The following is a 14992-nucleotide window of genomic DNA, read 5'->3' on the forward strand; positions in this document are numbered from 1 at the left end:
GCCCAGCTCTTCCTCACCACCCATCTGCCTTCACTATGAAGGAGTTTAGGTTGGGCCAGTACCTGCTGGGGAGGCAGAGTGGCTGGCTGGCTGCTGATGCCTACCCTTCGCCTTACCCTGGAGAATGGAGCTTTTCCCTTGCCAGCACTCGCTTCTCCTCGTGGCCGCTCCTTAGCAGTCCTGGGCCAGGGCCCCTGCCTGCCAGGGCCTTGATTTCCCCTTCTGTCAGTTCACAGGGTTGGGCTGGATGACCTCCCAGGGCAGGCTGAGTTCTGTGATGGGGGAATGGTGGGGTTGCCTGGGGACAGAGATGCAGTATGCGCCACCCCCAAGCCCAGGGCGGGACAGGCCCGGCCAGATGTGCGCCTCCCCCCTTGAGTCGCCAGCTGCTCATGGCGGGGCCCCGTCCTCCCACCCCTCTCTTGGGGGTTGCTGGGCCGCGGCAGGCAGATGCTAGGGAGCCAGGGGTGATGAGGAAACTACCACTCAGCTCCATCTGGAAGTTTCTTCCAGAGCTCTGGCCAAGGAGCCTGGCTGCTCACATGCCTTAGTCTTGGGGCCTGAGCAGAACAGGCTGTGTCTTGAGAAGGGGCACCCCCACACGTGGACGTGGCCAAGGAACAGACTTTGTTCCTGAGAGGGTCACAGCTACTCTCGGTCCCAACTTCCAGCAGCCAGAGGTCCCTTTGGCCCAGAGTCCACTCTGCGCTCTCTGTTCCCACTGGGACCTCCCTCCAGACCCATCTGGGAGCCAGGCTGGGGCACAGCAGTGAGGCCTGTCTAGAGACAAGAGTGGGTCCTGAGGTTTGAGAGGGAGTGGGGAGTATGTGCTGATGGGTGCACGAGGGTGGCCCCCTACTCTTACAGAAGGAGGCTTGTCCTCTGGCACAGGGCTGCCTGCCCTAGCAGGAGGGTACGTGCTCCTTCAAATAAGGGCATGTGCTCCTTCAAATAAGGGCTCTGCGCTCTATTTGTCAAATTCTGTGAAACAAAGTCACTTACCTTTACCTGCAGGACTTGACAGAGCCTTGAGATAATTAATGTGTATTAGGCATCTTGGGCTTCCCTGGTGGCTCAGATGGTATCTACCTGCAATGCGGGAGACCTAGGTTCGATCCCTGAGTTGGGAAGGTCCCCTGGAGAAGGAAATGGGAACCCAGTCTAGTATTCTTGCCTGGAGAATCCTGTGGACAGGGAAGCCTGGCGGGCTACAGTCCACAGGGTTACAAAGAGTCGAATATGACTGAAGGCTTAACACACAATTAGGAATCTCTAATCAGCATCCAGAGGCAGCTTCCATACTTTGGTCTGTAACGCCAAGCTCTGTGACCACCCCTCTTCTCCATAATTGGGTCAGTGAAAGATTAGGAAGCAGAGGGTAACCTCTGAGGTTAATGGAGCTCTCCCGCTCTCTCCACCCTGACTCCCCCCACAGGAAGGACCTTCTGCCTCCGTGAAGTCTTCCCAGACCCTAGCAGGGGGACCTGGCTGAGCCTCCACTGCGCTGCTGAGTGGCCGTGTATCCATGGGACAGTCAGTTCTTCTCCCAAACCTTGTCTTCCTCACCTTATCAGATAGGCTATTTCTAGCCACTATTTGTAGGTTTTTTATGAGTCTTAACTGAGATAGTACAAATGAGAAATTCCTAACTTTGGCTGGCACTTGATGAATGCCCTCGTGAGGCCCATGGTGGTTACCATGGCCATGCCCTTGGTGGTGGCGGAGGTGTTTACCACTGGCCTGACCCTGTATCCTCTTGTCCTGACAGAGTGAAAGCACTTCCACGTGGACACCCGACCATGTACCTGCGCTGAGTGGCAACTCCGACCAGGCCTCTCTGTCCTGGGCGGCAGGACCCAGGTGCTTGTCTGTGGACCCCCGCAGTTGGCAGGCTCCCCCGGCAGCGGGGTCCGGGCCTCGGCCCCACCATGTCGAGCCTCAGCAGTGGCCCCCAGGACACTGGCGGCAGCAGCAGCAGCAGCACCAATGGTGGCAGTGGCAGTGGCCCAAAGGCGGGAGTGGCAGACAAGAGTGCGGCGGTGGCCGCTGCTGCGCCAGCCTCGGTGGCGGATGATGCCCCACCCCCCGAGCGGCGGAACAAGAGCGGCATCATCAGTGAACCCCTCAACAAGAGCCTGCGCCGCTCTCGCCCGCTCTCCCACTACTCTTCGTTTGCGGGGAGCGGCGGCAGTGGCGGCGGCAGCATGATGGGTGGGGAGTCAGCCGAAAAGGCGGCCGCAGCCGCCGCCTCCCTGTTGGCCAACGGGCATGACCTGGCGGCGGCCATGGCTGTGGACAAAAGCAACTCTACCTCAAAGCACAAAAGCGGTGCTGTGGCCAGCCTGCTGAGCAAGGCGGAGCGCGCCACAGAGCTGGCGGCCGAGGGACAGCTGACGCTGCAGCAGTTCGCGCAGTCCACGGAGATGCTGAAGCGCGTGGTGCAGGAGCACCTACCGCTGATGAGCGAGGCGGGTGCCGGCCTGCCTGACATGGAGGCCGTGGCGGGTGCCGAAGCCCTCAACGGCCAGTCCGACTTCCCCTACCTGGGCGCCTTTCCCATCAACCCAGGCCTCTTCATCATGACCCCCGCGGGCGTGTTCCTGGCTGAGAGCGCGCTGCACATGGCTGGCCTGGCCGAGTACCCCATGCAGGGAGAGCTGGCCTCCGCCATCAGTTCGGGCAAGAAGAAGCGGAAACGTTGCGGCATGTGTGCGCCCTGCCGGCGGCGCATCAACTGCGAGCAGTGCAGCAGTTGTAGGAACCGAAAGACTGGCCATCAGATTTGCAAATTCAGAAAATGTGAGGAACTCAAAAAGAAGCCTTCCGCTGCTCTGGAGGTAACGGCGCCTTAGAGGGAGGTGTGTGGGCTCTTGCGTCTGTCTGGCAGTCCAAACTCACCCCCGTCCCCATCACCACCTTTCCTGCTTGGGCCTGTGTCGGGGATGCCTGGCTGTCCCTAGGCTCTGGAGTTCTAGGCCAGGCTCCAAGACACCAGTTCACTGCCCCAAGAGTCAGAGCCACATCCCAAGATGCCCTTAGGTTGTAGTTTGCAACCTAGGGAAGCACGTAATTCCAAATGGGGGTCTAGCAGTCCCTCCAGGCCCCAGGACTCCGAATGCCATACACCCCCAACCCCCCACACCACCCAGAGTTCTAGGTCAGGTATTGAGATTCCCACACCGGTCCTAAGTCTCTGACTTTCAGACATGTCCTAAAGTTTCCAGTTTGTGACCTAAGTTCTGGGACTCTCCCCTGCCCCATTTGTGGGGTTCTGTCCTGTAGATCCTCTGGGTTTGAGGCATAAGCCCTCTGTTTGCACCTTCAGAGCCCAGCCTTTCCCCTAAGGCCACCCAAGAATAGAGCAGCTCCAGTGCCGACTGCTCTGCTCTGAGGCCTGGAAGATCCTAGCTCTAGGCATCTAACTGACAGACTTGGGGTGCATGGAGGCCCCAAGTTCAGTCTGGCTGCATAGTTAATGGCCAGGGTTTCTATGGGCCTGGGAGATGGCTTGAGCCTGGGATGTAGGCAAAGCTTGCCCACTGTGGATTGGCTTTGAGAAGGCAGAAAGGTTCCTGTGATGCTTTCTCTCCATCCTTTTGGCGGGGCCTGTCCTCATGTCCCCAGCCATGACAGCTTCACTGTGATGCCAGGCCTGGGTACAAAAGCATCTTTTCAGCCTGCTGTCCCTGCTCTTTCCCGCCCCTCTGCAAATGGGCTTGACGCAAATGTCCAAAATGGTTGCAAAATGATAATGGCACCCCAGCGTGGCTATCCCCTCCACCTCACCCAGCTCTAAACCTCATACGTCTGCTCTCCTGCCCAGAGAACATACCTGGATGCACACAAAGGCACCCAACTCTCCTCTTGTATAGAGACAGACAGATACACACACACACACACACATCCTGCCTTGTACACAGTCTTATTATAGATGCAGCCTCTTAAACACAGCAAGCATCCTTCCACCTCACCACAGCTCCACACACTACACACTGTAACATAGCTCAAGGCACACATCCTTGGGTGCGTCCAGTGCACATGCGTACACGCTTATTCAACAGAAACGTGGACACAACTCCTAGAGGCAACATGGCCACCTGGCGCTTGTGGCCTCTGGACCAGGGAAAGGGGTCTTCCTGTCCAGAAGGAGGGTTCCTGGGCACAATGGCTCAGCCGGCCTCAGGGTGCTCCGGGTGCTCCAGGCCCTCCGGTGGCCAACCGGTCAGGCTCCTCTGGCCTGGCCAGAATGGCAGGAACTCCACCGGGTGGCTGCTTTTACTCCATGCCCATCCCTCCGCCAGGAGGCCATCCACGGGGAAACGTCTTTGCGCCAGGCCCAGCCGGACCCTGACTGAACTCTTTCCTTGTTTTTGTCTCCCGCCCCCGCCAGAAGGTGATGCTTCCGACGGGAGCCGCCTTCCGGTGGTTTCAGTGACGGCGGCGGGAACCCAAAGCTGCCCTCTCCGTGCAATGTCACTGCTCGTGTGGTCTCCGGCAAGGGATTCGGGCGAAGACAAACGGATGCACCCGTCTTTAGAACCAAAAATATTCTCTCACAGATTTCATTCCTGTTTTTATATATATATTTTTTGTTGTCGTTTTAACATCTCCACGTCCCTAGTATAAAAAAGAAAAAGAAAAGAAAAAAAATTTAACTGCTTTTTTTGGAAGAACAACAGCAACAACAACAAAAAAAGAGGTAAAGACGAATCTATAAAGTACCGAGACTTCCTGGGCAAAGAATGGACAATCAGTTTCCTTCCTGTGTCGATGTCGATGTTGTCTGTGCAGGAGATGCAGTTTTTGTGTAGAGAATGTAAATTTTCTGTAACCTTTTGAAATCTAGTTACTAATAAGCACTACTGTAATTTAGCACAGTTTAACTCCACCCTCATTTAAACTTCCTTTGATTCTTTCCGACCATGAAATAGTGCATAGTTTGCCTGGAGAATCCACTCATGTTTATAAAGAGAATGTTGATGGCGCCGTGTCGAAGCCCCTCTGTATCCATCCATGCGTGTGGAGCTGCCGCTAGGTGCTCACAGCATGGGAGGGGGCAGCCCACCTACCCCCGGGGCACCCACGGGCCCCAGAATGGGAGCCCCCCCCAATCCTAACAGTGATGATTTTGCAAAAATGAAAGTTCTGTTCATTTATCCATTGAGATCTGGGGAGCCCATGTCTCTATTTCTGATCCTGGTTACTTACCTTAGAGAAAATAAGTCCTTTTTTCTGGCCTCACTGATGGCAACAGAAGAAAGGACTTCTCTGCGTGGCCCCCTGCCAGTGGGGGCAGGTGCCCAGGGGCCCCCTGTGGCCTGGGCCCCCTTGCCCATGGCCAGCTTCCTGCTGATGAACATGCTGTTTGTATTGTTTTAGGAAACCAGGCTGTTTTGTGAATAAAACGAATGCATGTTTGTGTCACGAAACACCACTGGCTTCTTGCTGTCTGGTTTTGGGGCCTGGCTTAGGGGCTGTTGCCGGGCAGGGGTTGTCTGGGACGACTTTGGGAAGGAGGAAGAATGGCCTGGGGACACTGAGAGTGGGGATCTCTCGGGAAGTGAGGTCTTCACTGGATCCAGAAATGGGGCAAGCCAGAGCAGCCAGCCTGGCGGACAGGATGGAAATGCTCTTAAATCTGGAAGTGGCCAGTACTGGAGCACCTCACCTGCCTGATTGTGCCCCCCACCCTCTGCTGAAACCTGGACCGCCAGGGACCATCACTTACCTGGGGCCACCTTCTCTGTTCACCTCAAGTCACCAGGTCCGATCAGTGTAGAGGAGCCAGCAGTTCTGGCTGGGGGTGGGGCCTGAGCTGCTTGTTCAGGTTCTCATTTCTTCATCCTTGCAGGGATCTAGAAAAGTGAAGCTGCAGGGAGCAGTTTCAGCCCAGGGTCATGGGGACCTGGCTGTGCCCAGCACACACACACACAGACACCCACCTCACTACCCCCATATACCCTCCTTCAGAGCTGCTGGAGTAGGGCCTGGAGGTGTCCCAGGCTTGGGCTCTTGTCTCCACCCCACCCTCCCCTCTCCCCCCTCCCCCCAGAAAGACTGTTGGCACAAGGTTGCCTGAGGCCTCTGAGGCCAGATGTCTGGGGAGGTCACCACAGCCACATGGTCTAGGCCCAGGCAGCCTGAACAGGAGAACGGGTGGCAGCTGCACGCCCCACCCCTGGACATCACAGAGGCTGGATATGTGCAGGATGCAACCATCATCCACTCGACCAGGAGGGGCTCTTACCACCCAGCAGCTTTGAGCCTGGCTGAGATGGAGCTAGACTCAAGGAAGAACTTCCTGACAACATTGGAGCCTGGCTTCAGGTGGGTGAGGGCTTTTCAGATGATGGAAGGGGCAACTTCTGAAGCTAAGTGGGCGGTCAGGTTGGGGGAGTGTCTCTGCTATTGTTCCTGGAAGGAAAGAAAGCAGCCAAGTTGGGTGGGGGCTCTGACCCCCCGACCCCTCCCCGGGTGTCACAAGCTCCCTCCGAGCACCCGGAGCTCGGCAGCCTGGCCTGGCACAGCAGGGGCAGGCCGGGTAGTGGGAGGCAGCTTTCAACTTCATCTCTTGCCTGGGAAAAATTCCCTTTCATGTGGCTGCCTGTGATCTCTCCAGGCGGCTCTGCCGAAGGGGGCCGTCCAGCAGGGAGCAGGGGGAGGTGTTATAGCCTAGGGCACCCTCACCTCCTGCACAAGGCAAACTGCAGCACCTGCAGAAGCTTCTGGGGATGGGGAGGGTCCTCCTTGGGGGAGTGGGGATGGGAAGCCTGGCCAGCAGGGGGCACCCGGGCAGGAGGCCCGGGCCTGCCCCCGCCTGGCTGCTGGCAGTGCATGGGGCCGCAGATGGTCTCGGCCAGCCCTCATTGGCATGCCTACAGGTGTTGGGGTGGATGGCTCTGGTGCCAGCCCTGAGGGGGGTATGCCGTGACTCAGCCAGCCTGTCCCCTTTTCGCGTGCCAGCCCGCAGCCCAGCTCCTGGGCTCACCCTCCATCACAGAGAAGCCTGGAGTCTGAGGCCCCTCACCTCTTCCAACTTCGTCCTCTCGGGCTGTGCTTTGTGGAGAGGGCAGGCCAGCCCCTCTATCTGGGGGAAGCCTAGGCAGGGGTGGGGATGACTGTGAGGTTGAACACATGATGAGACCTCAGTTACCTCATCTGGGAAATGGGGACAATCATAGTCTCACCCCCATCAAGTTGCCTGAGGATGAAATGATACCACTCGTTGGGGATTTCCCTGGTGGTCCAGTGGCTAAGATTCTGCCTTCCAATGCAGGGGGCACAGGTTCAATCCATTATCAGGGAAGTAAGATCCCACATGCCACACAGTGCAGTAAATAAATAGATAGATAGAGAAATAAAGCAGGGATGCACATTTAAAAAAAAAAAAAAGAAAAGAAATGATACCACTCGTGGGAAGGGCCTGGCTCCTTGTAAGCACTCCGTCAGTAGTAGCTGGCGCTGTTATTTTAAAACTATTATGCCCCTAAATCTAACCAAGATATCTCCCACCTCAGGGGGTGCATCCTCCCTAAAGCCCAGCCACCCCACCTCCCATCTCTCCACAGAGATAGCTGCTGCCGCTGCCCTGGACCCTGCTCCCGCATGTCCGCCTCTTTATTTCTCTTTTTTTTAATTAATTATTTTTGGTCACACTGTGCACCTTGTGGAGGTCATAGCTCCCCAACCAGGGACTGAACCCCAGCCCCAGGGGTGGAAGCACCGAGGGACCCCCAGTCCACCAGGGGATCCCCTGTCTCTGCCTGTTTCTATCTGGCTCTGTGTCTTGGAGGTCCTTGCTTGCTTCTGACTGCCTTTTCTGTGTTTCGTCACCTTCCCATGCACCTCAGTCTCCAAGCGACTCTTGTGTCTCTCACTCCCTGTATCTCTCACTTCTGTCTTTCTGTTGTGGGCTCACCCCTGCTGCTCTCCATCTGACAGAGAAGTTCTTAGAGGCGGGCTCCCCTGTGGAGCTGAATGTCCAATTCCCCTCCCTGGGGGTGCCCTCAGCTCCCTTATGCTGCAGTTGGGAGCCTGACCTCCTGGTGACCTGGGAGCTTTACCTCAAGTACCCTGTACCCCCTCTTGGATGGCAGGGGGTGGTTGGAGAGGCTGGAAGTGAGCATACCTGGGGCTGGAGATAAAACCAGCCTCCGTGTAGCTCTGTGTGTGTGTGTGTGTGTGTGTGAGAGAGAGAGAGAAAGAGATGCTTCAAGGCCCAGACAACCATGTGAGACCTTGCACAGCAGTGTGGCTATACGTGATACTGAGACATTAAGAAAATGGGTCTGTGCAGTGTGTGGTAGACTGACATGAGACCTCGTGTGGCCGTGGATTCGAATGTGATGTCAGCGGCCCCACACTTTGGGATGTCCTGCATGTATAATCCTGTGACGTTGTTCAATCCTGTAACAGACCCAGTGTGATACCAGGTTGTACAGCTGAATGTGTGGCACTGGATGTGCAACACATTCTGTATGGTATGCATGACCCTGAGACAAGATTCTGGGTGGTTCTATGCGGTTTGCGATGTGGTGTCTGTGTGGCCATCATGGGTGCGGCCCTGGGACTGGTGTCAGGATTCTGTGTGAGTGTGTGCTGCCAGCCTGTGATCATGCTGTGACCTTGTGACGCTGCCTGGGTGTGTGCTCATGACATTGTGTGTCGGTGTGCACCTGTGCTCCCCTTGGTGATGCTCACGTTATGCACCATGTGTCTTTGTCTACAGCATTTCCTGGGTCTCTGCCCTGACAGCCGTGCCACTCTGGGGATAGAGCGAGGGCCCTGGCAGCCCCTCTTACCCCATCCTGGCCCTGAGGCCCAGTCTGGGTGGGGGAGCTGGCGTGGGGGCAGCAGGCACGGTTCCCACGGCCACCACAGCCCCTCTCCCAGCCCCACCACCGCCGGCTTCAGCTCTGCAGAATATCCTGGCAACCCTAGCCTCTTTGTTCTCTGTGGCCGCCAAAGGCCTCTCCCCACCCCAGCCTGCCCAGAGCCTGCCAGGCGCCCCCTCCCCCCCACAGCGGTGGGGTTTGGCCTGACCTAGTCCCTTGCTGCCCTTATCCCCAACTCAAACTGGGGCCCCTGTTTCATGCCCTGAGCCTGACTCAGCACGCCAGACTGGGCCTCTGACCCCCTGCTGTGAGCCTACTGTCCTTGTCTTGTGCAGGAAGAAGGAAACAGGACAGCCCCTGTAATATCCTGGGGGACTGTGGGCCAGGAACTAGGCTCTCTGTGTGGGTACTTCTCCTTGGCCCAAGGCTAGTTGGAGGCTGTCTTCAGCCTGGGATGGTTTCAATTTGCTCAATAAATTTGCTTCTTTGGCTCCAGAAAATCATCAGGATAGGGATTATCTATTTTACAGATGAGCAACCGAAGCCCAGAGAGAGTTGTGGACACACCCAAGTCACAGAGCAAGATGGTAAATGGACCTGATTAGAACTTGGACTCCTGGCTGTCAGATGCCTGCACCAGGCCTCTGGTAGGATCACTCGCTGCCATGGATGGGGAAGAAGGCAGGACCTGGGAGTCTGAGTCTAGACACACTAGTCCTCCCCTCGTCTTGGTCACTATGTGTCAAAGCCACATTCTGCATGTGTATGTGTGTGTGTGTGTGTGCGCCCTTGTGGAAGACCTTGGCTAAATGCCCTGGCCTCTCTGTTCCTAGGAAAAAAGGGCAACATAACCAGGGACCATAGGGTGAGGCACTTGGTGGGGTGCTTTGCAGAGCAACAAGGTCACCTTACGGTGCCAAAACCCATAGCACCTCCAGCAAGGACACGGGGCTACTGGGCCTGGAGGCAGATTCTGCCGTGGGGCCCCAGCCTCTACTCCCAGAGCCAGCCCAGCTCTGCTGTCACAGAGGAGGTGGTGGTGGCCCCATGGCTCTGCTGCATTCGGCCTGACCCGATTGCAGCCCCAGTTCCCACTCCCTCCCAGGTGCTGGAGATGGACGGATGGAGGTCACTGTTCACTTGGCCCTGGCCCCCCACCGCCCACACACCCGCCACCCTGTACTGACAGGCAGTGCTGACGACAGCCAAGGTGGGGGAGGGATAGGCAGCCACCAGCATGTTAATACAGACCTTGGCCTAGGCACCCTGCAGGCAGTTAAGCGACACAGAGAGGCCCAGCTGCCCCCCAAGCTCACACAGCCCTGCAGGGAATCCTGTCCCCCAGGTCCACATCTCCCCCGAGGGCCCCTTGAGGGCTCCTCCTGCCACACCGAGTGGAGAACAGCTGGGGAAGATAGAGGGGGTATGGGAGGGTCCCCCGAGGCCACCGACCCGGCTGCCAGAGCGGACACTTTCATCTCTCTTCGCCTGTCGACCTGCCATCCCTCAGCGGCATTAAATTCCCCTCCTGCCAGAGAACAAGGGCTGCCTCAGATTCCAGGCAGCAGGGCGTGAAGATGGGGTGGGCCCAGGGGAGGGGCGCCAGGTCCTCCAGGGCTCCCTGCCTGGGCTGGGGGCAGGGCTTGGACTGAGGGCTGTGGCGGCCAGCGACAGGTCTCTGTCCAGATGTAGTCTGTTTCCTGCCACCTTCTCCTCCCTGACTGATGCCTTCCTCCCCTTTCAGGTGCTACCTCCTCAGGAGCTTTCTTAACCCCTGCAGGCCATGTCTAGTGTCCCAGTGCCACCCCCATCACTGCTGACCACTCGGTGACATGGCCTGGCTTCAGGGCTGTGGTCTGCAGCTCAGTGAGGCGTCACTGGCACCAGAAACCTTCCGTGGACTGAATAAACACATTATCTCCTCTTTCTGGGCATGTTTTTCCTCTTGTGTGTTTCCAGCTCTAGTTAAAGTACCAGTCACAGGTGAGGGGAAACGTACCAGAAAGAGCCCCCTTTTCCCAGCCTGCTGGAAACTGCATATTCTGCATCTCTGCCCTTGGTCAGAGGTACTGATGACATCGCCGCCTCACAAGAGGCAGAGCTTGTTGCCTGTGTGCCAGGCATTGGGCCAGTCCATTGCATTTACCAGCTCTGTGAGGACAGCAATGATCAGTTATCCCATTTTCTAGATCAGAAAGTTGAGGTTCAGAGAGGTAGAAGTAGAGAGACATACACAATGTCACAAAGCCAAGTTCCTCTGCTTTCAGAAGCTGGCCTGTAAATACCTGGTGATGCCTCAGGCTTTGGCTGGAAGAACCCCCCACCCCCACCCTACATGCTGCCTGTGATCCTGCCCAGATATGGGATTAGGGTCAGGCATTACTTAAACTTTCCTGCACTTTTTGACTATTTTTTTTTTACTTTTTTTTCAGTAAATATATATTGCTTTTCAAATCAGAAAGCCCAATAAAGTTCTTTAACCAAACCTTCTTAGGCCCAGGAAGGTTTGGAAACAAAGAGCACAGTGTGGAGTGAAGGTGGGGGATGAGAAGGGAACCCAGGATCACAGACCCCTCCCCTGGAATGACAGGATCAGGTATAGGGAGGCCCGAAGTGGGTGCAGCCTGAATCTACAGAAGCCTCTGCCCTTCCACACACACCCCCGCCCCTCCCTGACCTGTCCCCATCACCCTCCCAGCCACTCACCCAGCTCTGAGGCTGCCCAGGAAGGGGCATCGCCTGTGGCTGAGCTGGCTCGGCTGCAGTGGGATCCACAGGCAGCTGCCAGGGTCCGGGGGGAGTGACTGCAAGGGTGAGGGCAAGGGCAGTGCCCGCTGCCACCGTTGATAAGGCGACAGAGCCCTGGGGAGCCAGGACGCAGTGAAGCCATGGAAACAAGGCTGAGGTGTGAGGCTGAGGCTGGCTCAACCACTTCCCCCAGGTGGCTGCCTCCCAGGCCTGGCAGGGCTTCAGCAAGACAGGTCCACCGGCTCCCTGACCCCCTGGGCCGGGTTCTGGCAGGCCGCTGGGTAGGCTTGATGTCACCCCAGCCCTCTTTCCCCAGGGCCAGGCTGGGGTCAAGCCTTGAGCCTGAGTGGGGAGGATTGGGGACAGGGGCAAGGGTGCTCTGAGCCTTTGGATCCAAAACCCCCTGACCCCTTCAGTCCCTCCCACTTTCCACTCCCCCTCCTCTCCTATGAATCTGTGTGCATTATTTACCTTAAGCATTTTGATAAATCATAATAGGAGAGACATCTGCCGTCAAAACTGCAAACTGCATTTGGGGCTCAGCTGGCGACTGAGGGCTAGAGGCTCGGGGGTGCATGGGCTCTAGTGGTCCGAGGCGGGTAATACGGACACTCCCCCGTCCCCTCATCTAGGGCTGAGCCTTGAAGGGGATACAGGCCCCATTATTTGGGACCCCTCCTCACCAGCTGCTGACCACGAAACCTTCCCAAGGAGTCTATCCACTCCCCCTGCCACCCCTGCCTGCCTCCCTCTGCCTCAGAATTAATGCAGCCATGACAGCGTCTGAGAAGTCCCCCGAGCGGAGATTAACTCCAGGGGCAGGGCGGGCGGGGTTGACCATGGGAGGCTGAGGAGTGGGGGCCTGACGCACAGGCCTCACAAGATTAATCGCCCTGCAGCCGGCCTCATCACGAGGGTGCCCAGTGCTCCAACCCCCACCCCCAGGAGGGGCGCTGGGTCCTGTGTCAGGAATCTGCCCTGCCTCCTGCAGCCACCCGTGGCTCTGACGAGTGGGAGGATTTGAGAAGCCAAGTCTGAGTTCCTTTCTCATTTTCTCTTTCCTTCCTTGTGGCCTTTGGGGATCCTGAGGACCAAGCAGCAATCCTGGGGCCTCTTTCCCTCCCCTGTTCCCAGCTTGGCTCAGCAGCTGAGGGAGGCGGGGCTCTGACCCTTGCCTGTCTACCTACCACCCACTGGACCCACTGATCCCCAAAGCAGAGCTGAGGGGTTGGGGGCTCAAAGAGGGGTGCAGTGGATCTGTTGGTTCTAGGCCTGCTGGGCCTGTGGTCCATCCAGCCCCTTTGACAATCCTGGTGGATCTGTGGAGACAATGGAGGGAGGGGATCCCCAGCAGAAACAGTGAGATTGCTGGTTGATACAGCGCTTGGGGTAAGGACCTGGGTTTTGGCCTTTCTTGGCCAGTTGTCTTTCAGGGGTTGCTGCCAGTGGGACTGAGGTTAGGTATAGGAGTACAGTTTCCTAAGCAGGCAGAACCTAAGGGATGCTGAGCTGTGGTTGGCATCCACCTTGACTCTGCAGGCCCAGCTGGAGAACCTTCTTCTCTGCACCCCCCTGCCCTGGGTGCCCCTATCACAGCCCTGCTGAGATCAGACTGAGTGAACCCTCCTCTGTTCACTTGCTGGTCTTCCCGGCTAGAAAGTGAGCTCCAAAGGGGATGGGCTTGTCTACCTGGAACACATTAGGTGCTCAGTAATGTGGAATAAATAGCTGAAGTGGAGGTAGAGAATATGGGGTGCGTGCGTGAGTGCCTGCTCAGTCATTCAGTCATGTCTGACTCTTTGCAACTCTATGAACTGTAGCCCGCCAGGCTCCTCGGTCAATGGGAATTTCCCAGGCAAGAATACTGGAGTGGGTTGCCATTTCCTCCTCCAAAGGATCTTCCCGACCCAGGGATCAAACCTGAGTCTCCTGTGTCTCCTGCACTAGCAGGCAGATTCTTTACCACTGCACCACCTGGGAAGCCCAGAGAACACGGGGTGGCCCTCTATATACAAGAAGTTGGAGAAAGACCTGGATCTCAGCTGGAGGATCCCAACTGCAAGGTCACAGGCTGGTGACTGCCAAGAGGGGGCCCCAAGAGAAAAGGGGACTTGCAGCCAAGCTGACACTCGCAGGCTGCATACCCTTCTACAAGAAGCTTCTCTCTCTTGGCTTTGCTTCCCAGAGACACTCTGAGAATGGAATGAGAAATCTTGGGTCATGTCCTTGTCATCTCTCAAGCCTTGTACCCCTCAGTGAACAAGAGATCTATGTGGATGGGAAAAGCCAAGAAGGCTTCTTGGAGGAGGGGTGAGTAGAACTGAGCTTTGAATGACTGTGTTGCTTACCTAGGAGACTTAGAGATTCAAGCAGTGAGGCAACCACACTGCACGGAGCCCACAGGACTGTGGTGTCAGCCTCAAGCTCCAGGATGAGTGAACTGTATTTTGTCTTGGGCACAGTGGGAGCCAATGATGGTTCTAGAACCTGGACAGCCTTTGAAGGAACTTAAGTCTGCAGTGAGGCATTCAGTCAACCAGGGTTTGTAGGACAAATTCCCAACCCTATTCTGTGCCCCTGGTGCTGGGCTGAGGAGTCAGCAGGAGAACATGATCATGCTACCTATCATGCCCCCTTCCAAAGGAAACGTGCCCTTAATTAGGAACTAGGGGGCTGGGCTTACCAGAAGTGACCTATCTGTTCTAGGGCCTTGACCACTCATTACAGGATGGGGAACCCAAGTTGCCGAATGGCCAGGTTGGAGAGCTTCAGGACCTGTTCATATCCTGAACAGGACATCTGGGTCCCAACTCCTATCCCCCAAACCTTAGCCTTGAGGCAGCAGAGAGCTGGGCTGAGAAGCAAGGGGCTAGGATTTCCATCGAAGCTGTAACCTGGTAGCTGGCTTTGTGATTACACGACCAAAGGTATAACCAGCCCCCCTGTCTAGCCTTCTCAATTGATGCAAAGGAGTCCTTTCCAGCATCAATCAGCCAAAGTTCTAGGTCTTTTCTAGGGGTTTAGACATCAAGAAGGAGCTATAATTTGGGGGCGCTTCAATACAGCCCCCTCTCCCACCTCCGTGCTGGGCTTCCTCCCTTCCTCTGTTCTGACACCCACACCCCCTCACCCCTGACCCTGTGGCCAGCAGCCTCTGCGGCTGTCATCCGTTGTCATGGGAACCTCATAGTTCTGACCTGGCCACACAGGAAGGAGCTGGCCCAGAGCTCCTAGCAGGGGAAGCTGAGGGTAGCAAGGGATGACATGGGGGTGCCTGTCCTTGCCAGCTTGGCTGGGTGATGATGCACCCTACGGGAAGGGTGCATTGGAAGGATGACCTGGATGGGGGTGGGCTGGGGTGCAGGGTTTCAGGGCCTGATTGCTCCCAGCCCCTGGGTTCTGTGCTCTTT

At 56.7% G+C, this 14992-nt stretch overlaps 1 protein-coding gene and 1 long non-coding RNA gene across 8 annotated transcripts in view; one reads left to right on the forward strand and one right to left on the reverse strand.

Moving 5' to 3' along the window:
• Positions 1–5429, forward strand: part of CXXC5 (CXXC finger protein 5) — a 34350-nt gene extending 28921 nt beyond the window's left edge. For 4 of the 7 annotated variants that reach the window (XM_081500984.1, XM_081500983.1, XM_081500987.1 and 1 more), the window contains 2 exons: positions 1769–2837; positions 4391–5429. In XM_081500984.1, the coding sequence (XP_081357110.1) occupies positions 1929–2837; positions 4391–4435 (954 nt within the window). In that variant the 5' untranslated portion in view covers positions 1769–1928 and the 3' untranslated portion in view covers positions 4436–5429. Of the gene's footprint in view, positions 1–1435; positions 1534–1768; positions 2838–4390 lie in introns of all 7 variants that reach the window. The other 3 variants (XM_081500990.1, XM_081500989.1, XM_081500988.1) reach the window with 1 other exon arrangement.
• Positions 4020–14738, reverse strand: LOC145510240 (uncharacterized). Its single transcript, XR_014056897.1, has 4 exons — positions 12054–14738; positions 6248–6414; positions 5729–5869; positions 4020–4617 (listed from the first exon to the last, which is right to left on the reverse strand). It is a non-coding gene; the product is annotated as an uncharacterized LOC145510240 (long non-coding RNA).
• Between the last annotated feature and the right edge of the window lie 254 nt (positions 14739–14992).

This window comes from Giraffa tippelskirchi, chromosome 6 (assembly GCF_054371585.1).
Source record: "Giraffa tippelskirchi isolate mGirTip1 chromosome 6, T2T-mGirTip1v1.2.pri, whole genome shotgun sequence".
NCBI lineage: Eukaryota > Metazoa > Chordata > Mammalia > Artiodactyla > Giraffidae > Giraffa > Giraffa tippelskirchi.